This window comes from Botrytis cinerea, chromosome 8 (genome assembly GCF_000143535.2).
Source record: "Botrytis cinerea B05.10 chromosome 8, complete sequence".
NCBI classification, from domain to species: Eukaryota; Fungi; Ascomycota; class Leotiomycetes; order Helotiales; family Sclerotiniaceae; genus Botrytis; species Botrytis cinerea.
Genome location: NC_037317.1, coordinates 1,840,433 through 1,861,996, shown reverse-complemented (window position 1 = coordinate 1,861,996; position 21,564 = coordinate 1,840,433). Strand labels below are relative to the sequence as shown.

Here is a 21,564-nt window from a genome sequence, read left to right as displayed (position 1 = left end):
GCATCAGTGATATCATAAGTCTTGAGATCTAGCTCGGCATGTGGTTTTCATCTGGACAAGAGATGATGATAAAAGCATAAAAATTGCATTGTCACGATTCGCAATGGAATTTCTGGAGGGGAGAGAGGGCGCATGGAGCATGGAGGGCTGGTGATGTTCCACTCAAACACTCTATTTGGGATTGCATGGAAAGTTGATATAAGTGAGGGGTTGAGATACGCGTAGGTTGGCATATGGCATGGGTCTATCGTGGCAGTGAACTGAGCAAAGGAACGTTAAAAAGTAAAGCAAAGCAAAGCAATTTTCAAGAACAAACGTCAAACGTATCGTAACGCGTGCGATGCGCATATGGAGCGGGAGAAAAGCCTGCGGTACTGCGGTTTGATATGGTACATGGTACACACCGACTAGGTCAGGGGTAAAGGAGTGTCTAGCGATGGTTTTGAAGTCTGTCACCGAATCAGCCCAAATGAAAGAAAGAAGTGGGAAGGTGGTATCGAGGGACCGGTACATATCGTATCGTATCGTATCGTATCGTATCGTATCCAAACAATAAAGAGGAATCGATGATTTCATTCTCTTCATACTAATCTGGTAGTTTTAAATGAAATAATGTGAGATTCAAGATTTGCCCTACAACAGCAGCTCTGGAACATCGAGAATCGAGAATCAAGACTCGAGGCTACAGCCCAAAGTGATTAGCTTGCACAAAAGCACAATTCGGATAGCTAGAGGAAACTTAGAATCCAACCAAGCTGCATAATTTGCACAAAAGTCAAGCTTCTCATTGGATCCATTGCAGTTTCCAGCAGCCCTACCAGTCAATCCAAAAAATGGAAAAGCCGAACGGATCCAGATAACCACTCTTTTTGGTGTTTTGGAGCCAATCATGTCAGGCCATCTAACGCTTCCAGCCATTTTAATCCTGGAAAAGAGAAAAGAGAGAAAAAAAAGGAAATTAGACATATCGGGATTTGAAAAAGACCGCAAACCGCGTAGATTGACTGTAAAGGCGGCGAGCGAATTTGAGGTTTCGATGTAGGTATGTGTGTATGTAATCAACAACGGATGTACCGGACGAGGAGCATCTTTGCTCTGATTGCGACTCTCCGAGGCAGAGGACGACAGTAAAGCGGCCAGCCAAGGGGAGGTAAGGATAATCCGCAAAACGACGGATGCACCGGACGACTAGCTTCTTGTTGCTAGAAGTATTCGATCCTTTCCGTTGCTCGTCGATGCTCATCGCCGCTCGTTCTCCGAAAGCATTCTTCCCATTATTGATATTCATAAAGTCTAGATTAATAGATTAATACGGAGCCAAAAGCCGCTTTGATCATCGTTCATTCGAAGATTTCCAAGTCGTCTCTTGGGTGCCACCCAACTTATCACATAATTAGTAGATCTAACCCATGTTGAACCTCATTTACCTCGAGTAACCTAAAAATCCATACCTCTTCTCCTTTATTTCACATTTTCGCTCCTCTTCCCTTTCTGCGAATTGTGATCCCCCGCTGCATCGAAACTTTATGAGGTTCTTCTGATCCAAACGGGTCCTGCCTTGTTGATTGTCCATCTTGCTTATCATCGCATTTAATAAGACAGCAGAGCCAGACTATATTGGTGTGTTTCTACCCAGTATCGATTGAGAGAAGTCCTGCTCGAGTAGCACTTTCGAAACTATAATTGAGTGTCTGGAGTGTTTGGAGTGTGCACAGTAACTGCTTCGACGATAGCTTCAGATCCAGCCACATCTCGTCCCTCTTTCCCTGGCGAGAACCTCTCACCGCGGTGACCGATTAGCCAGCCTTACATCTTCCGCACAGGAGGAGAGAAGGAACGAAGAACGTGAACGTACGTGAACGATCAACGAAGAGCGAAGAACGATCAAACGGCGTTTGGCTTTCTCGTCGCGAACTTAGTTTCAATCCTCTCAAATCGCCGTCTTGCCATTAGAAAGGATTACGTTCCTTCGACTTCTTGAAAATAAAGAAATCAGCATCGGCATTCCGCATCCACCACAAAGTATTTCACAACTCACACCGATTTAATATTCAAAAACATACGAATACACACCACACCACACCACACTACACTACACTACACTACACGACCAATCCTAACTATTAGCATAAAATTCATCCTTGGTATGTCTTCTTTTTTCTCAATTTCCCTCCACTATCGATTTAATCTCGATTGCCTTGAAAAATCGATGCCCAATTTAAACCACATCGTGCCCTGGGCACAAAAGCGTCTGCACTTCTTGTGATATACTTATACTACTTCGAAGTCTTCGCTGTCTTCTTCCATCGTCCTCCCCTGTCAATACTCTTGAAAACATATATCAAGTGCTTCGCCCCACAGCTCTTCTCCCTGCATTATAAATTGTCCACGTTACTGATATTAAATCCTCATCCTAGAACTCTGTCGTTAGTCAATCTGCCAACCACCTTCGTCATAGCCCACAGACTACGAATACCCCTTATTGATCTACGATATCTATTCCTCTACATCCCTCCGAGTCAATTATCTCACAAGTCAATAAACAAAAGTCTCCAGTTCTTTGGAGAAACATCGGCATACGACTTTCGTTCAGTCTACGCTTCCAACGCCAACGCTATATACTCTAATCTGCTCCGAGCAGGGTTTTTGATTCATGAACACGATGCCTCAAAGACTTCCTCGAAATCCGTTCGCTAGTTCTATCACGCCTGCGGCTATTACACCGCAATCCGACAAGCCTACAGCTCGTAGGCCGTCGACCTCAAAGGGTAACAGATTGACCAATTTCTTCACCTCTTCACCCAAGAGCAAGGAACAGCAATCTGCTCAGGCGGCCCTTCTTTCTGCTGTTGCCGCACAACAACAGCGACTTCTGGACAACCCATCGCCCAGTCCAGCATCTTTATCTCTTCCCACAATCTCCCTCTCCACTGCAAAGGCTGGTGAGGTAAACATGGATGAACCACCCACGACACTTTTTCAACCACCTTCTGTCGCAGAGGCCAAATTACAAGCAAGAAGAGATGCTCAATTTGGCCCATTGAACCACCCAAGTCATAAATATGTCAGCCAGCATCATGGAGTCCTTGAAGATCCAGTTGAGGATGAACCACCATACTATTATCTTCTTACCACATACATAAGTTATTTGGTCTTGATCATATTTGGACATGTTCGGGATTTCTTTGGAAAAAGATTCAAGCCTGAAGCTTACCGACATCTTACCGCTGCCAATGGTTACGCCGCCCTCAACAGCGATTTTGACAATTTCTATGTTCGCAGATTGAAGTTGCGTATTGATGATTGTTTCGCTCGTCCAATTACTGGAGTTCCTGGTAGATATATTACCCTTATCGACCGAAAGACTGATGATTTCAACAAGAATTATCAATACACCGGCACGTATACCGAAACTTTGAATTTGAGTTCTTACAACTATCTCGGATTTGCACAGTCAGAAGGACCATGCGCAGATGCAGTTGAAGAGACAATCAAGAAATACGGAATTAGCTCTGCAAGTCCTCGAGCGGATTCCGGTACTTCGGATTTGGCCTTGGAGGTTGAAGACAGAATTGCCAAGTTTGTTGGAAAACCAGCTGCAATGGTGTTCTCAATGGGTTTCGCTACCAACGCAACTGCTTTCCCAGCTTTGGTTGGAAAGGGCTCACTCATTATTTCCGATGAATTGAATCACGCTTCTATTCGTATTGGTGCACGTCTTTCAAGAGCTATGATCATGTCCTTCAAGCACAATGATATGAATGATTTGGAAAGACTCCTCCGGGAAGTCATCTCTCAAGGTCAACCTAGAACTCATCGACCATGGAAGAAGATTTTGGTTGTAGTTGAAGGTCTATACTCTATGGAAGGTACAATGGTCAACTTGCCGGGAGTCTTGGCTCTCAAGAAGAAGTACAAGTTCAATCTTTTCGTCGATGAGGCTCATTCTATTGGTGCTATGGGTCCACGCGGTCGTGGTGTATGCGATTACTTTGGAATTGATCCTGCCGAGATTGATATCCTTATGGGTACTCTGACTAAATCCTTTGGTGCTAATGGAGGTTATATCTCTGGTGAAAAACACATCATCGACAAGTTAAGGCAAACAAATGCGGCAACCATGTATGGTGAATCACCTACCCCACCAGTCTTGATGCAAATTCTCAGCGCTTTGAAAATTATCTCTGGAGAAATCGCTCCTGGTCAAGGTGAAGAGAGATTACAACGAATTGCATTCAACTCGAGATATCTCCGATTGGGATTGAAGCGTCTCGGTTTCATCGTTTATGGTCATGATGATTCTCCAATTATCCCAATTGTTTTGTACAACCCCGCCAAAATGCCTGCTTTCTCCCACGAAATGCTCCGAAGAAAGATTTCCGTCGTCATTGTCGGTTATCCTGCGACGCCACTTATCTCTTCCCGTGCCCGTTTCTGTGTTTCCGCGGCCCACAACAAGGATGATATGGATCGTATCTTGGCTGCTTGTGATGAAGTTGGCGACGTACTTCAGCTTAAGTTCTCCACTGGTGTAGCCGGTGGTGCAGAACATCTCCCTGATGGTGTTACACCTGAAATGGAAAAGGAGTGGCAAAGGGCAAACGGTCTTCAGGGAGTTGTTAAACCCCCACGCTGGTCGTTGAGAGAAGTCATCGCCAATGGTGTAGCAGATGTCAAAGAACCTTTGCGTTGATTGGGTTTATCCTACTTTATGAATAACTTATGTACATTACGTTCTTGTGCGGTGCTTTTTTCTGTTTATTCATTTGGCGCGGCATATCGTTAAGATACCCCTTGCCATTGTGCCTTTTTTTGATTTTTTTTCTATTCATTTATACATTTTTCCTCTTCTCTTCTATGATTTGGTTTCATTCAAATGACCAGTTTTTTATGAGGAATATTTTTGGTGGATGATTAATTTGATTCCACTGATTGACGGTATTGGGGAGTGCAAATAACAAAAACACTCGTTAAGGCGCATAGAGATGGACAATGATTTGATGCAGACACAAATTCAAATACAGATATAGATTTGCGTTGGGGATTGTGTTTTGTGGTTGAAGGGTTGTGGATGGATGGGACGAAAGAGAGTCAAGTGGTCGGGAATGCGATTACTATAATATTAATAATTAGATGATTGATGAATGGGTATGGGTGAAATGGATTGGGGTGTATATGATTGGGATGGAAGGAAGGAAGGTATGGCATCGTGATTGATGATCAAGTGGAGGAGGGAAAATAAGAAGCGGGAAGGAAGAAATGGAGTAGATAGATGAAGAGAATAGGAAGGAAGACAAGCCAAGAAGAGAATTGAATTAATGATTGATAATTGATGATACATCTAATGTTCATATTTTGAAGTTTTATTTTTATTTTTCCATCTATTATATACAAATGACACTTTTTTTTCTGTCTGTGAAGTCAAAATGAATTAACTACTCTACTCGTAGCATGACAAGTGATTCTCGGGTTTGATCGACACTAAAAAAAATCGATCGTCAGGGGAATATTTATTTACTTATTTATTTCATGCAATAAAGCCGTTTTCCGATGGTGAAGTTAAAAATCGATATTCTTGTCGATCAATTGTGTGAATTTGACTTTTTTGGTGGATGGATGGATGGATGGTGGCCTGAAAGAAATGGCATGAATTTAGGCTCGTAAGGCTTGTAAGGCTGTAAGGTTGTGAGAGAAGGCAGAAAAGGTAAAATTAAAAAAAAGTCTATGGCGTCATTATTTTTGGGATGGGGTATGATGCATAAGAGGGGGAGGAGGAAGAGGGGGGGAGAGGGGGGTTTATGATAAGTACGAGGATGGAATACGAGGGAAGGGGGGCTGGATTGGGTTAGAGGAGGTGAGGAGGTGAGGGGAAAGGAAGGAGGGAAGGAGGGAAGAAGGGAAGGAGGAGGGGAGGGTTGTGTTGTGTTGTGTTGTGTTGCTTTGTGACTTTGTTACTGCTACTACTACTTCTTTTTGGGTTTGGGCTATTTCTGGTCTGTGATATTTCTGATATTCTGATAGTCTGATATTCTGATAGTCTGATAGTCTGATAGTCTGATAGTCTGTATTGGTGCTTCTTTCTAGAATTGAGAGATTAAGAGGACTATTATTCTATCACATTGCATCACATCGCATCGCGTTGCAGCTATCTCGCTTCATTCAATCTATTCAATCCACATCCTCTCCTCCTCTCCCTCTCCCCAACAACAACAACATCAACAACAACAGCCTCCCCCAAAATGACGCTCACGCAAACCCTCCTGCACCTAACCAACTTCCGCGCCCCCTTCCTCCGCACCCTCGTCCCCGCCGTCGGCGCCGCCTACCTCCTGCAAGCCGCCGTCGCCGTCCCGAGTATTGCAGCCCAGTCCGAACGCTTCTACGATTTGAGTGGGAGTTTGACGTATTTGAGTGTCACGGCGCTGTCGCTGTATTTGCCGACTGTGAGGGCGAGAGCTGCGGCGGGGGTAGGGAGACTGGAGGTGAGTTGATTTTTTTTTTTTTGTTTGGTTTTTGGCTTGGGGTTTGAGGGGTTGGTGAAGGGGAGGCTGGGTTCTGGATTTTGGGTTCTTTGTGTATGAGGAGAAAGGAGACGAGAGAGAAAAATCGAGGGGAAAAGAATGCATGGAAAACAGACGTGACAGAAGTGAATCGATGAATCCGAAACTAATCCACGGTGACAATAGTGGCCTAAACTCCTCGAAGCGTTTACTGGTGCTGGAGGTGCCAATGCGTTGAATTGGAGACAGGTGGTTTTGAGTGCGGCGGTGGGGATTTGGGCTACGAGACGTATGTTTTCCTTTGGGGTTTTTCTGTCGACTTTTCTCTTCTTTTCTCTTCTCTTCTCTGCTTTGTTTGAGGACTGTGACTTCCATCTGGATGGATGGGTTGGGGTGAGTCGTAACTCACGAGATGGATGATGTTCTGAGTTCTAGGGAGAGATTGTTTGTCTGGGTATGGTGTATGGTATCACGTTACTAACATTGTGAAAAATTAGTTGGTAGCTATCTCTTCAAGAGGATAATGGAGGATGGTCATGATTCTCGCTGTGAGTTTTTCTGGCTTTATACTGCGTTTCTTGATTATGTATGATGTGAGAGATGAGAAATGGAGTCTGATTTAATATTTCTCACTCATGCATACAACACATACACCTCTCGAATTCCTCCTTCTCTTCCCCTCAACTCCTCCACTAACCCAACTAACATGCTCTCAGTCGACGAAATCAAAAAATCACCCCCCAAATTCTTCGGCGCCTTCTTCGCCCAAGCAACCTGGGTATCCCTTTGCTGTCTTCCCGTCATCGCCCTCAACTCTCTCCCACACCCTCTCCTCTCCACCCTCCCCACCCTCATGCTAACCGATATCCTCGGACTTCTCCTCTTCGCCGGCGGGCTCTCCTTCGAAATCGTTGCCGATCGACAAAAATCCGCCTGGGTCGCCGCGAAGAAGAGAAAAGAGCACGATGAGGATTTCCTCACCAGTGGTCTGTGGAGTAAAAGTCGGCATCCGAATTATTTCGGCGAAGCCACGTTGTGGACGGGAATTGCGGTTCTGAGTGCGGGAGTGCTTACCGGGAGAGTAGGTCAGTTGGGGATGGGCACGAGTGGGGTTTGGGGAAAGGCACTGGGGCTGGGTATTGCGGGTGTGAGTCCGGCGTTTGTGTGCTTTTTGTTGTTGAAGGTTAGTGGGGTACCGTTGAGCGAGGGCAAGGTATGTTGATCAGTTTTTTTTTGTTTTTTTTCGTGTGATTGGGTTTTCGTTCGTTCTGGTGGTCTTGTTGAATGTGGTATGCGCATGCATGTGGCGGGAAAAGGGGGATTGGGAGAAAAGAGAAGAGAAGGGAAGAGAAGAGAATACGAAACTAACTGGTATCCCTTCAAAAAAATAGTATGATAAGAAATATGGAAATCGAAAAGAGTATCAGGAGTGGAAGAAGAATACTCCGATGTTTATTCCGAAATTTTAGGGGGTTGCTGGATGGGGGGTGGAGATGGAAAGGAAAGGAGAGGAAAGGAGAGGAGAGAAAAGGAGAGGAGGGGAGAGGAGAGGAAGAGGAGAGGGGAGGAAGAGGAGAGGGGAGGAAGAGGAGAGGGGGTATTGAACCGGTACTTGTAGTGGAGATGGAGATGGAGATGGAGATAGTGAACGATTGGAAGTAGGTAGTTCGAAAAGTATAGTTTTTATGAATAGGGAGTGGAAGACCGGACTGAAAGAAGAAGGGAAGATGTACTCTTAGGTTACCTGATATTAATCCACTCAATCACTCACTCACTCACTCACTCATATCTCCATCATAAAAGTAAGAAATACTATGTCATATTATCTCATCCAATCGAGCCCTATCTAATGGGGGGAAAAAATGAAAAAATTCAAACGCATGAAAGTGTATCAATCATATTTTCATTTTCATAATCATTCGTTAAAGATATGCCTGCCTGCCTGCCACCCATCTCCCTCTCTCATTTCAAATCGACCTCTCCTCCCCCCATCCCTCAATCCCCAACACACATAAGTAAATAAAAAAGAGCAATCAAAATACAATCCATTGAAAAACACACGCAACCAAAGAGGAGAAAAATGAAAAGTAAAACACAAGAAATAAACTAAGCCTATCCATCCCATCCATCCGTCCGTCCATCCATTCTTTCTTTCCATTCCTCCAGCGAGCAAATCTTGTACATCCATCCATTTATTCATACCCATGCCAATAAACACGTAGGAGCTTCCTTCTCGGCGAAGAAAAGGTGATGAATATAAGGTGTGTATGTAGGTAAGATAACAAGAATGACCTAGGAATAGATAGAAGACACTTCCCACCCATCCCGCAAAGAGAGACCGAATCGATCAATCGAAAAGAAATTTAAATTAAAACCCAAACAGAAAGGAATGAAGAAATGCAACTGCGCTATGTGAGGAGGGAGTTGATGCTAGGTGCAAGCAAGTACAAGCGCAAATGTCATTATGTAGCAGCCGTAACGTCGTATTTTGTTTCATCTGTCGTTCGTTTCGTCGGTTCATTTCATCAAATTCGTAGAGAGTTGGAGTGTTTTCTTTCCTCTTTCTCTTCTCGTGTTCGTCTGCAATTCCTCTGTGCAATTTCGGTTCTTTCAATCGACCGGCTCACATTGATAACCCGATCCTAGCAATAGGAAAAGAATTACCAACGTCTGCTAGGTCTCTCGCGTCTTCTATGATCATCCCAGATGATTTCTCTCTCGATGATTCGCTCATCATCGTAGCCGCTATCTCGTTCTCTTCTTCGCTCTGCTCGCTCCCAATCATCGCGTTCTTTTTCACGACGTTCAATGCGAACGCGTTCACGTTCGATTTCACGGATGCGATCTTGTCGTTCGCGGCGGACAGTTTCGGAGAGGGCAACGAGTTCTTCGACATCTTGCTAGAGGATTGTTAGTATGCTTTCCGAGGAATGTAAGCAAGGCAGGGAGAAAACTTACGTATCTGAGATATTGAAGAATGTAATAGAAGAATTCCGTCTCTTCATAATCATAACCAAGCTCCTCGATAGCTTCCTTAGCTACCAAGTCCTTGGTGATTTCAGTCCATAGATCACCCATTCTATTCTTTGGTGGACCACGAGGTAATGGGAAGCCAACTTGACGATCAGAGCTTTCCTCAATACGTTCGTATTCTCTTTCTCTCTCGTATGTTGGTCCACTGGCATGGCTCCGTGGTTTACGACTGCTAGAGTTGGAGATGTCGATGTCAATAGTAGTTGAAGATTCGCGTGGAGAAGGTGCAGCACTTTGACGCTCACGAATCTCGATATGTTCACTAGTACGATTAGGACCTTCTCGCTCACGTTCGCGGATCTCAATTCTCTTCTCGACACGTTCAGGTTCTTCTCTCTTGCGCTCACGCTCAGGATTGAACTTGCTTCGTCGTACACCATTGTATCTCTGCCAAGTGATTTCTTGACTTCCTCCCCCAACACCATCTAGTTGGATTCTCTCAGTTCCAGGAGGAACATCAACGATTGACCAATCTTTTGTGGCGCCGTTAAATGCTTCACCAATCACGGCTCTTTCTTGAACCTTGCGGGCATAATAATCAGCTTCGTCTTCATCCCGGATATCGAGATTCACTCTCTCCTTATCAGGACGAGCACTCAAACTTCTTCTTCTGCTGAGATCTATACGAGTATCTCTAACACGTAGCTTATCACGCTCTTGCTCATATAAGATGGAATCATCATAATATTCTCTGCGTGGAGGAGGTGATTTAGCCTTTTCGCGACCACCGGTTTTTGTTTTTGTGATATCAACTTCAGTATTGTTGCCAGAACGATAGATTTCGATTTCAGTCTTTTCGGTTTTTGGTGGTGCGGGGGTGTGAGCACGACGAGGAGGTGGGGGTGGGCTTGGAGCCGGAGCTCTTTCGAAACCTTATTTATTAATTAGTAAGGGTAAACTATAATTATCGTGGGAAAGTTAGTTGGACTTACCATGATCGATATGACGATGATGTGTAATAATTTCTCGGTGAATGGGTGGTGCTCGAATAATCTCTGGTGGCGGAGTTGGTGGGGGAGATGGTGATGGAGAAGGTTCTCTTTCTCTCTCTCTTTCAACAATTCGGGTGTGAATTCTCTCAACTTGTGGTGGTGGGGAAGGGGTTCTCTCTCTCTCTCTTTCACGCTCGATAATTCTCTCGCGAACGCGAACTGGAGAAGGTGCTGGAGGAGATGGTGAACGTTCTCTAAACCTCTGCCTTGTCTCTATAACTCGTGCGCGAAGTTGTGGTGGGGGTGATGGAGATCTTGGGGTTTCCTTTTCTCTCTCAACAATTCGTGTTCGGATTCTCTCCGCTGGTGGAGAAGGCTCTCGGACTCCCACCTCACTTCGTACGATTCTCTCACGAAATCGTGGAGGGGAAGGAGATCTTGCTCGTCGCACAAGCGGGCCGTCATTAAATGTGTCTCTTTCGCGTTCTCTTATGACCATTTGACCTGGTTCTGATCGCGTGTAATCATCTCGTAAGAAATCCAATGAACGTCTTCTCTCTCGGGGTCTATCTGGACCTCTTCTGGTGCTGAAGTCAATAGTCTCTTCATGATCACGCTCTCTGACTCGAACTTGAGCGGGTGGGGGAGCGGTCCCTCGATAGTAAGTATCACGCTCATCAAATTCCGTCACTCGAGACGGGGCGCCATGTCTAGACATGTTTGCTTGATTGTATCGACGATTGCACGGTCGATATACTTATTCAGAGGGGTTGTTTGTATTTGAAATGGGGTGGTGTTTGAACGGGTTCGGGAATACAATAACGTGTGTGAAATGTGAATCAGCTCGGTATCTCGCAAAAGAGCAGATGTGCAGCCGAAGAAGCCAAGTGGGAGAAAAATCCAAGGAAGAAAAATGGCGAGGCTGGAAGATGGACGGGTTTTGTATGATGGGCAGTAACGGTGGTAGCGGTAGTGGTGGTGGTATTATTGGTGTTGGTATTGGCACTGAGTGAAGGTAATGGAAATGGATAGATGGGATGACGAGCGACTGGAGGGGCTTGCGTTGGTTGGGCTGATTTGGGTATCTGGAATTGGCTCGTGAATAAAGTTGAAGAGGTGTGCAAGGTGTGTAAGGTGCGCAGGGTGTGTGGTGTGTAGGGTTTCGCAAATCAATCCCAGTTGATTGCCCCGGTGCCCAGCGTGGATGGTGATGTTTTACCGGTGAATAAATAAGAAATAAGACTCAAGCGTCAACTTCTTCAATCAAGGTGGGGAGGTGCGCGGGAAAGAGATCTCTGCCCACCAGAAAAAATGACTGAAGTGGGATTTTCCTCTTTTCCTTGACTTTGCTCGATCTTGCGAATCTAGAAGCGGCAGAAAGCTGAAATTGTTGGTGGGGGATTCCGCATGGAATAAATTGTAATCCGTAATGAGAATTCCAATCAATGACCTGGGCAATCCAGCAACGAATGGATCACAGGTTGAAAAATGGAGAAGATGGCGGAAATGTCCTCTTTTCTGTTCCCTTCTTTTCTCGCGCAGAGAGAGGTGTTCTCTCTTTTCTGCCCTGTCTCTGCTCTGTCTCTGCTCTTCAATTCTTCTCTTCCCGCAACAAGATGTGAAATATCCCAACACCGGTAGATTTGCTATTGCATGTAATTGGCTGGGAGGGCAGCAGTTTCTTGGACCGGGCGGGACGGGGTAAATCAATGCAGAGATCAATGTTCACACAGTGGAATGGAGATATCAAGGTCCCGGTCGTGTTTCCTCGGTCCCATTCACGTCTGATGTAATTGTGCAGATATCCACACCGTGAATGAGTGAAAGCTTGCCTGGGTGATACGTGTGAATTTGGAGTAGATGGGAGGTGGGCTGGAAGGGATTGGATGGCCACACGTCTAGGGTCAATGATTCGAGGACGGAAAGTCGAAAAAAGAAGGGGGAGAGAAATTCGTGTAAACTCGTGATATTCGTGAGATCGTATGCAAAAACAAGATCGCAAATAGATGTAAACAAAAAAGAGGCCGGTCAGCGAGAAAGTATAATGTGAAGGCGGTAAGGTTGTTCCTTGAGAGGACGGTCGTTGGGTGGAGGGTGGTTGTTTGAGCCCAAGTTCCTGGGGGTTTCTGATACAGTGCGATGATTCGAGGTGGCAGCAGGGAGGCGGAGGAGGGTGATGAGTGAAGAAGAAGAAAGGCCAGGGAACGAAAAGGTCATGAAGTTAACCAAAGGACAGAAAGACGGTTTGGTAATAAGTCAGTCAGTCAGTCAGTCAGTCAGTTAGTCAGTCACATAGAGAGATGGTTTCATTCATTATAGGAAGCTTCAAAACGGGGCTGTTGGTCACTGACAGCGGCTCTACTTCCTGGCTAGAGAGGGAGGTCGACTTTGAGGTCTAGTGAGCCGCCCTTCAACCCGTCCTTCGACAGCGTGCTTCCAATCTCCAAGCTCCAAGCTCCAATCCAAAACACAAACGTCCAAAATAGAAGATTATTACTTGCTCCGACTAAATTGTGGAATTTTGGATCGAGGGGTGCAAAAGCGCTGCGCTTGAACCCCGAATTAGGTGAGCATAATTGCCGCCAACACCACATGCAGTTGAAGATGTCTCCTACTTGGACGGTGGATAAATCCTACAAGAGCAGTTGCATCGGTCTTCTTGCATGAACATTCCTTCGCCAGTCCCTGGCTAAGTAAAGGCGTTTCGGTCCATAGTTTGGTTGGCAGTGACGAGGGAAAAGAGAGGCTGAGTCTCTTTAGACTCATGAACACCATTTGTTGGTCTGGCGACCTGGGCACTCCCGCAGCGGACCACCCGCTGCACTCAGTCCTGTACTGACTTGAGACTCGGGGTGGAGTACAGAAGGTTCAATTGTTGGTTACAGATACCGCCAGGGGATGGTGGAAAGTCCCCTCTTTAACACTACATGAGCCACAATCCATAGCCTACTTGTAATTTCAATCTGTCGACAGCAACATCAGAGTCATAGATGGGGAGTGTTGCCTTCTTCGCTAAGGAGAGGATTTGGGTCGTATCCAACAGTCAGAATTTAGTATCTACCTAGGTACAGTCAATGAGAAACATTGGCTGACTACTTTATTCATCGACGTTTGAGTCGTATGTCTCTTCTTCTCTCGTGCTCTGTTCTTGTGATACCAAAGTGTGATGAATGTGATTGACGCTGATGGATCCAGGTTTGCCAGGTGGGGTCTAGAGTTCAAATATACTTGGTTTCGTCCGTTGCTGACCATGAGAATGAGAAGGGATGAACGCTCTCTTCTTCAGATGCAAGTCAAGAATTTGTCTTGATGGTTTGATTCTATTTCAGTTTTTTCTTTTGTTGATATGAAACACCCACCCTCATGACTTGACTACTTTTCATACCGTCGAAAGGAGCATGGGCTGAGAGGCTAGGTTCTGCATAAACTTTGAGGGAGGCTGCACCTGCCGAGTAGGGGTTCTTTGCTTGAACGTAACTTTTGGGTATCGAGATTCGCCAGCTAGATTGTAATATAAGTACCTGATACAGTACCCAAGATGGCAAACAGAGTAACATGTGTGACAGAAGGTCGAATGCAATGGGAAGCTGCAAGGCTCAATAGCGGTTACTGGGTAGGTGAGGCTCCGTCAATATATCTGGAGCCTAGCGATAACCTGGCTGGCAACAGAGAAGATAGAGGACGGATCATCGTTGGGAGTTCGGTGTACATAGCTCTCGAGAAAGAATGAACACAGAAGACTATCATGTCTTCAGTTGCCGCTCCCGAGTATGAAAGATCCATGAAAGGGCAAGCTGGAGAAGGTAGGTAGGTATCTAGGTAGGTATCTAGGTATTGCATACATATGCTCACCACTGATCAAAGGCCTTTCACTCGGATTTTCGAAGAGTATAAGACTGTTTGAATTCCAAACATGAATGAGGATACGGAAGAACTTGATGAAGAAGCCAAGATTGAAAGATTATATTACATGAACATCGAAACGTTAGCCCGCAAGCTATCGACCCTCAACCTGCCCTTTGATCGGACGGAACTCAAAATGTAAGGTTTTTTCTTTCTTGCTACATACTCTCGAGATGTCAAAGTAACGACATATCGAAGTCCATATCCATCAAAGCTAAAGCGGACGGTAAGTTTCCTTGGTAGGAGTATCTATAGATAGCGCTGTTCCTACCCTACCCTACCCTACCCACTTACCAATTGGAGTAGAGGGATGGGGGGGTCAATCGATCAGAGTTATCGTTATCAGGCCTTTCCTTTCCTTTCCTTTCCTGACTTTGTTAGATCGAGTTAAAATGATGTACGATCAAAGCTTGAATGGATGAAGGTTGGGAAGCTCCCGCGATAAGTGGCAGGATCTTATCATTAGATTCCTTGAAGATCAGGCTGCGTGTTGAGCTGAGCTGAGGATTGAGCTGAGGATTGGGCTAGGTTAGGTTAGGTTGGGTTGGGTTGGGTTGGATTGAAAGAGCCTTCGAGTGTATATGAGAATTGTCAAGGGGCTTTCGTTCTTCCTATATCCTTTCTCGATGTAGAAGTAACGATATATCGAAATCACTACCTAAGTATACAAAGAAGGCCATCTATTAAAGCTCATAAAACAAATAGCCGGTTTTCTTGGATTGCAAGTTTGATAGAACGAAGCTAGAATGGGAACGCTCCCCTCCATAAATCAAGCTGCCCCTCTCGTGTACGACATGGCAGAAGATCAGATTGCGACGTGAGATAGAATGGGGAATTGTTGAATGGATGAAATACGATCAACCATGGTCGCGACAGACACCTAGGCCGCTTCTCCAATAAACTTTCTTCGGCGGGCTGCTGGCAATTGAGTATCCTCAGGTATCGCATGTAGGATGTTATTGCCATCTGCGACATCGATGATGGATATCGATTTGGTGGAATGAATGGCAACACGTCTTCTACGCTTCTAATAATTCGATAGGGAGGCAGACCACGGTACTGGCACTCCAACGTCAACTGAAAGTCCAACTCCATTTCCATCTCAAAGTCCAATTCCATCTCCATCTCCGTCTCCGTCTCCAGTTTCCCTCTCTCTCTCTCTCTCCCTCTCCCCCTCCCCCTCCCCCTCCCTCTCTCTAATCGATAAGAGCGTTCCTGCATTCGTTTGGTGGGGTTGGTCTCTCAACCCAAACCCTAACAAGCAACGCGACCCGTACTAGAACACGACAATCACCCCAAACTCCACTACAAACTCCACAACGCTCTATGTCATCGACTCAACTCTCTTAATAGTAATGCTCCTCCATCGCAAATCTCAAATCCCAAATCTCAAATCTCAAATCTCAAAGTCTAGATCAACCCAATTATAATTCCTCCCCTCCCTTCCCTTCCTTTCTTTTCTTGTCTTTCCTTCACGTTTGTTCCTCTCTCGATTTCCTGAAAACACATAATGTTTTTTAATTGGTAGCCTGTACTACAAAAACATACGGCTTCCCACGTACCGTATGGTCTCGCGGGTAATCGCATAAATACCTACCAACAGTTTCCAAAAGCCTCTCAGTGCATTGCACTTTTCACAAAATCCCCGACACATTAGGGAATCCCGCATTCACCATGTCACAGCAATCTTCGGCGCCTGCTGATTCTCTCGCGGCCATCGCAACTCTGACGGATGAAATAACCCTTCAGCAAGTTTATCTAGTCTCCTTGAACGACTCTTCGGGAGATCAATCAGCCCGCAAAGCAGAAATCGAGGCTGAGATTGCCATTCTCCGAAAGGAGCTTTCCGCCATTCAAGCTTCCTCCTCCCACGCTCAAGCATCTTCTACTTCTCATGACAACTCCTACACACGCCCATCCGATATAGGTCGTTCGAAAATGAATAGCACGGTCGCGCGAGGAAGTAATGCTGGCTATCAATGTTAGTTTTATCCCGATTCATTTTCTTTGGACACAAGGCTACGGACACCAGATTTACTCCGTTTCTTCATCAGCTTTCAGTGTTTCTTCTACTAGTGTTAAGAGATAGTTCCTACACTTTGTTCATACTTCTCAAGATCTCTACTCAAATTTGACTATCGAAATTAACTTTCCTGTAGTCAAAGAAGAAGGCGAGCCAGCGGGATCATTATCCTCCACAGCTTCGACGCCTGGCTCTGGAGCCTCGATGTTTGGTTCTGGCTCACATCGAGCTGACCTCCCTACTCGAAAGCGTACTCTTAGCAAACACTTGGACATGTTTGTCCCTTTCGAAGAAGTCAAATCTCGGCGAACAACACCGAGTCCTTTTGCGACAGGTGTAACAACTCCTTCGGGAAGCTCAGGGTATGGTTATAATGCAAATGGTGATGGATACTTTGACCTCACTATGTTTGTCCCTCGTTCTATCATCAACAATGGTTCCCATAGTTCCTTCGTCAATGCTAAACTTGAAAATAACGCATATGCTAATTTGTCTAACTCTTAGGGATGATGATATAGTAATGTTCGATCCCGCCTTTACCGAACGTCAGAAGCAGGAAGAACAAAAGTTTCAGAGGGAGAGGAAAGATGCAGAGTTTGCTAGTAGTCTTGCAGAGTCAAGTATCCCGGTCTCAAACACGCCAATGGCTAGCTCGAAGCCTTCTGCTTTCCATAGGATGTATGGAGGGCACTCAGGAGGTCTCTCACAAGCTTCTACCTCTCGCAACATTCAAGCTGCCAAATCCTCTGTGATACCAAACACTCGCGACACTCACAATAGCGATTCCTCAAGTAGAAGCCTTCCATGGAAAAAGGGTTCAAGTTCTAGTCTCAAAGCCGAACCGCGAACATCGTCTCATACTCAGCCTTCACCTTCAGGATTTATTGGCTGGGGTTCTGGTGATACCACAGACAAGGGCGAACCACGAACATTGTTTTATACTCAACCTTCGCCTCCAGGATTCGTCGACTGGGGTTCTGATGGTACTACAGGTGTGCATCGGGAACAATCATTCACTTCTATGAACTCCAATTCTATGCCTGGTGCCTACATTGATGACGCCGCTAGTGATTCGTCGCTTGAAATCATTGACTCTTCCGCTTTCAAGGATAATGGTCGTCAGAAAGCCACCGTTTCGAAGACTTCAAACTATTATAGTCAGCCAGGTCCGATTTATTCGTCGGAAACCCGCGTTTTGGGAGATATTGCTGTTGGTCGTACAAACACCAGCTTACAGGGGGACCCTGCTTCATCTAATTGGGCAAAGAAGTCTCCAAATGGAATGGAGAATCCAAGTGGAAATATCAGTGATGCTTCGACTTGGATGATAGGAAGTTATGATGGTGGAATGAATAATGAAAGCCGAGTAGAAGAGCAGAATAGTTATTCAACCCCATGGGAAGAGGATCAACTATTTGCTCCCTACAATGGAATGAACGCTGGCTATAAAGATTTCTCCATGAGTGGCACATCGTCTGCCATGTCTTACAATGACACAAATCCCTCTGGTGCATACCTCTTTGATTATTCCAATTCCACAATGCCTCTGACTGTCCCGGGATCGATAACTGGAAGTGTGCATTCTTCACATCCACAAACTAGTATGCATGGACCAGGCTCAGCTTTCAGCATCGATTCTTTGTCAGAACATGGTATGGGTTCAACTAATTTCAATTCCTTACGAGGTACAATTAATAATGCACGCAATTTTTCAGACGTCGAATCAAATCTTAGCTTCTTACCTACCCCCTTCGCGTATACCCCTCAGATGACAGAACGAATGGAACACGTCATAAATGATCCCAGAAAAACTGAAAAGGAGATTAAAGACCTGTTGGAGAATATCAAAGCCGAGATTGAGATTCCGTTAGAAGACCGAGAGGGAACACCTGAAGGATTGAGATATCCATTGGTTAGTTGAAGCCCGTTTCGATCAGATATTTTGAGGATTCATTGCTAACTTGTAACACTCGTAATCAGTATGAGCACCAAAAAATTGCTTTGACATGGTTGAAACAAATGGAGGAGGGTAGTAACAAGGGCGGTATTTTAGCAGACGACATGGGACTAGGCAAGACAATCAGTACTTTGTCACTCATTCTATCCCGGCCATCAACCGACCATGCGCGCAAGGTATGTTCTCTTTGATGATCTTTTAATGCCGTCTTCTGACAGTATCTAGACTACACTTATAGCTGCGCCTGTTGCCCTTCTTCGCCAATGGAATAGCGAAATAGCTTCGAAGACATTGCCGACGCATAAACCAAGTGTCTACATGGCTCACGGAAACAGCAAGAGAGCTACGTGGGATGATCTCCGAGAATACGATGTAGTCCTCACAACCTACGGAACTTTGGGTGCGGAGTATACTCGACTTGTTAAATTCGAAGAAGAATCCAAACGAAACGGAATCACTAATCATGATCCAAAACAAATGGCCAAAGATTTTCCATTCTTGGGTCCTAATAGCAGATTCTATCGTGTGATTCTCGACGAAGCACAATGCATCAAGAACAAAACCACCAAAGCAGCCGCTTCGGCTTATAGATTAACAGCGCTGACTAGATTTTGTCTCACTGGCACACCGATGATGAACAACATTACCGAGCTTTATTCGTTGATTAAATTTCTGCGTATTCGACCTTACAGCAGTTGGACTTCTTTTGTAAAGGTATGTATATCCGGTATACCTTATTTCTAGAGGAGGCTGTCTTGTTAACAATGATAGGATTTCGGCTGTCTCTCAAAAGGAGGTTCACACTCAGAAGAATATCTCAGAAAGACCATGCAACGCCTACAAGGTGTTTTAAAGGCCATTCTACTCCGGCGGACAAAGAAATCTCAAATTGATGGAAAACCGATTATTAACTTACCACCAAAATTTGAACATGTTGATCATGTTATTTTTAGCAAAGATGAGCAGGAATTTTATCAAGCTCTTAAGGATAAGACCCAACTTCAATTCAACAAGTACAGAAAGGCTGGAACGGTTGGAAAGAATTACTCGAATATCCTTGTCTTGCTACTTCGTCTTAGGCAATGTTGTTGCCATCCGCATCTGATTATTGATCTCGAAGAAGCCGCAGCGGGTTCGGCAGAGCTCACAGAGGAGCAGATGATTGATCGCGCAATGGCCCTTGAACCAGATGTTGTCTCGAGACTACTTGCTGCAGATGGAGGGTTCGAAGTAAGTTAATTGTTATATATTCTGACATGTCTTGACTAACATTCTAAGTGTAATATCTGCTACGATGCAACTCCAAATCCCAGTATCATCATCCCTTGTGGACACGATAATTGTCATGATTGTTTAATGGCGCTATCCGAGCAGGCCAAGCAGGCAGCGCGAGGCGATGAAGATGGCGCTACGGCCCTTAAATGCCCAAGCTGTCGTGGAAAGCTTGACATGGCGAATCTTATCGACTACAGAATCTTCAAAAAGGCACACATTCCATCACCGGATGTGAAGGGGGAAGAGATGATCGACAATGCCGTTGAAAGTAGCGATGATAGTAACAGCGATACCGAATCTGAATCTGACTCTGATACCACATCTGATGATGTTGACGAAAATGGAAATTTAGACGGTTTCGTAGTCCCTGATGAGATTGAGGATGATGAAGCTGAGCAAGGTGACGATGAAATTGATTCAGAATCGAAGGTTTCTAAATCCAAGTCGAAATCAAAGTCAACATGGAAGTCCAAATCTAAGACAAAGGCGAAAAAGAATAAGGGTAAAGGGAAGGAGGTGGAAAAGCGGAAGCAACATCTTTCAATTGCCATGATGAAGAAAGAGGCTTCTAGATCTATTGCAGGCCACAGGAAGTACATGAGATATCTCCGAAAGAATTGGCAATCGTCTGGAAAAACTGATAAATGCGTCGAACTTCTTGAGAAATTCCAAAATGAAGGCGAAAAGACAATTATCTTCAGTCAGTTTGTAACATTTCTCGATCTCCTCCAGGTACCTATTGGAGAAAAGGGTTGGAAATGCGAGCGCTACGATGGAAGTATCAATTCCAAACGTCGAGACGAGGCAATCAAGCGGTTCCAAGACAAACCGGATTGCAACATCATGCTCATTTCTCTCAAGGCCGGTAATGCGGGGCTAAACCTGACCGCGGCATCTCGAGTTATTATCCTTGACCCATTCTGGAATCCATTCATTGAAATGCAAGCAGTCGATCGTGCTTATCGAATTGGTCAGATGAAAACAGTTCAGGTTCATCGCATTTTGGTACAAGAAACAGTTGAAGATCGTATTATGGAGTTGCAACGCCAAAAGAAGAGCTTGGTAGAGTCCGCACTTGACGAAGGTGCTATGAAAAGCGTAGGGAGACTTGATGAGAAGCAGCTGGCCTTTCTTTTCGGTGTCTGAGATATTTGAGTATGTTTTTCTTGACTCTCATACATACTCAAAAGCTTTTTTTGAAATGGGTTGTATAATAATTATGAGGCGTCTTGGGGAAGTCATGATTACGATTTGGCTGGTCCTATTCCTCTATTTGCACACATTGGCATAGCAAGCAAAATAGAATATGGCGAAATTTTGGACTGGGTTGGAATAAAATGGGATGGGATGGGATAGTCTTGTGCATTGCAAGGGGGGACATATGGCCTGGGATTCTTTTCTTATTTGCTCGCTCTCATCGGATTTTGATACCCTATCTATCACCATGGCGTTTTTTTTTTGTAGGATCTGGATGGGTGAATTTACAATTCATTACGAGCCATAGAATTGAAGTCAGCATGTTCTGTTTTCACAGTATCTATGATCCCGTTATTCTCTTAAAGTCTGTGGTAGGGATTTGTTAATGAAGTGCATAGAGTTATCGGGATTGGAGATATGTGTTGGTGCGGCAGGGAGCAGGAGGTGAGATACCAGATGAATGGATGAGGAAATGCATAGATAGATAGATGCATGGCTGTTGAGATTCTACTGGGGCAGGGCATGGAAGAGAAGAGAGGTATCGAGATGAGAGGACAGAGGAGAAGAGAAGAGATACAATACAATACAATACAATACATACAAACAGTCACGCGCATACTATCTATCGTAGTGGGTATATTATATTACAACGGTGAGCAAATCTTGTCGACTTTTCGATTCGATATGCTGTGATATGAAATGATCTGAGGTTATATTAGATTAGATGGCTTAGGCTAGCTAGCC

General features: G+C 44.9%; 4 protein-coding genes across 5 annotated transcripts; 3 read left to right on the top strand and 1 right to left on the bottom strand.

The window, feature by feature from the left end:
- Positions 1-1,258: 1,258 nt before the first annotated feature.
- Positions 1,259-5,424, top strand: Bclcb2. The gene is made up of 2 exons (XM_024694680.1): positions 1,259-2,144; positions 2,418-5,424. Exon 2 carries the CDS (start codon positions 2,654-2,656, stop codon positions 4,691-4,693), a length of 2,040 nt encoding a protein of 679 aa, XP_024550472.1. The 5' UTR covers positions 1,259-2,144; positions 2,418-2,653; the 3' UTR covers positions 4,694-5,424.
- Positions 5,425-5,800: 376 nt separating this feature from the next.
- Positions 5,801-8,282, top strand: BCIN_08g04840 (hypothetical protein). Its single transcript, XM_024694679.1, has 5 exons — positions 5,801-6,482; positions 6,687-6,789; positions 6,998-7,048; positions 7,217-7,713; positions 7,892-8,282. Exons 1-5 carry the CDS (start codon positions 6,240-6,242, stop codon positions 7,967-7,969), a joined length of 972 nt encoding a protein of 323 aa, XP_024550471.1. The 5' UTR covers positions 5,801-6,239; the 3' UTR covers positions 7,970-8,282.
- A 34-nt stretch (positions 8,283-8,316) lies between these two features.
- BCIN_08g04830 (hypothetical protein) lies at positions 8,317-13,602 on the bottom strand. The gene is made up of 3 exons (XM_001552309.2): positions 10,466-13,602; positions 9,459-10,405; positions 8,317-9,400 (listed from the first exon to the last, which is right to left on the bottom strand). The coding sequence occupies exons 1-3, from the start codon at positions 11,181-11,183 to the stop codon at positions 9,161-9,163; spliced, it is 1,905 nt and encodes a 634-aa protein (XP_001552359.1). The 5' UTR covers positions 11,184-13,602; the 3' UTR covers positions 8,317-9,160.
- A 1,968-nt stretch (positions 13,603-15,570) lies between these two features.
- Bculs1 lies at positions 15,571-21,430 on the top strand. 2 transcript variants are annotated; one of them, XM_024694678.1, is made up of 7 exons: positions 15,571-16,349; positions 16,528-16,753; positions 16,896-18,303; positions 18,372-18,524; positions 18,574-19,062; positions 19,120-19,578; positions 19,627-21,430. In XM_024694678.1, exons 1-7 carry the CDS (start codon positions 16,043-16,045, stop codon positions 20,767-20,769), a joined length of 4,185 nt encoding a protein of 1,394 aa, XP_024550469.1. In that variant the 5' UTR covers positions 15,571-16,042; the 3' UTR covers positions 20,770-21,430. The 2 variants fall into 2 exon arrangements, with proteins under 2 accessions (XP_024550469.1, XP_024550470.1); XM_024694677.1 differs by having other exon boundaries at positions 16,528-16,798.
- Positions 21,431-21,564: the final 134 nt, after the last annotated feature.

Excerpts from the sequence above, each read along its gene's own strand:
- Bclcb2 (XM_024694680.1), top strand. The coding sequence starts at position 2,654 with ATGAACACGATGCCTCAAAGACTTCCTCGAAATCCGTTCGCTAGTTCT.
- BCIN_08g04840 (XM_024694679.1), top strand. The coding sequence starts at position 6,240 with ATGACGCTCACGCAAACCCTCCTGCACCTAACCAACTTCCGCGCCCCC. Across the intron at positions 6,483-6,686 it reads CGGGGGTAGGGAGACTGGAG|TGGCCTAAACTCCTCGAAGC; the intron begins GTGAGTTGATTT and ends CGGTGACAATAG. Across the intron at positions 7,714-7,891 it reads TACCGTTGAGCGAGGGCAAG|TATGATAAGAAATATGGAAA; the intron begins GTATGTTGATCA and ends TCAAAAAAATAG.
- BCIN_08g04830 (XM_001552309.2), bottom strand. The coding sequence starts at position 11,183 with ATGTCTAGACATGGCGCCCCGTCTCGAGTGACGGAATTTGATGAGCGT. Across the intron at positions 10,406-10,465 it reads TCATCGTCATATCGATCATG|GTTTCGAAAGAGCTCCGGCT; the intron begins GTAAGTCCAACT and ends TTAATAAATAAG. Across the intron at positions 9,401-9,458 it reads TTCTTCAATATCTCAGATAC|CAAGATGTCGAAGAACTCGT; the intron begins GTAAGTTTTCTC and ends ACAATCCTCTAG.
- Bculs1 (XM_024694677.1), top strand. The coding sequence starts at position 16,043 with ATGTCACAGCAATCTTCGGCGCCTGCTGATTCTCTCGCGGCCATCGCA. Across the intron at positions 16,799-16,895 it reads GGATACTTTGACCTCACTAT|GGATGATGATATAGTAATGT; the intron begins GTTTGTCCCTCG and ends TCTAACTCTTAG. Across the intron at positions 18,525-18,573 it reads CAACCGACCATGCGCGCAAG|ACTACACTTATAGCTGCGCC; the intron begins GTATGTTCTCTT and ends GACAGTATCTAG.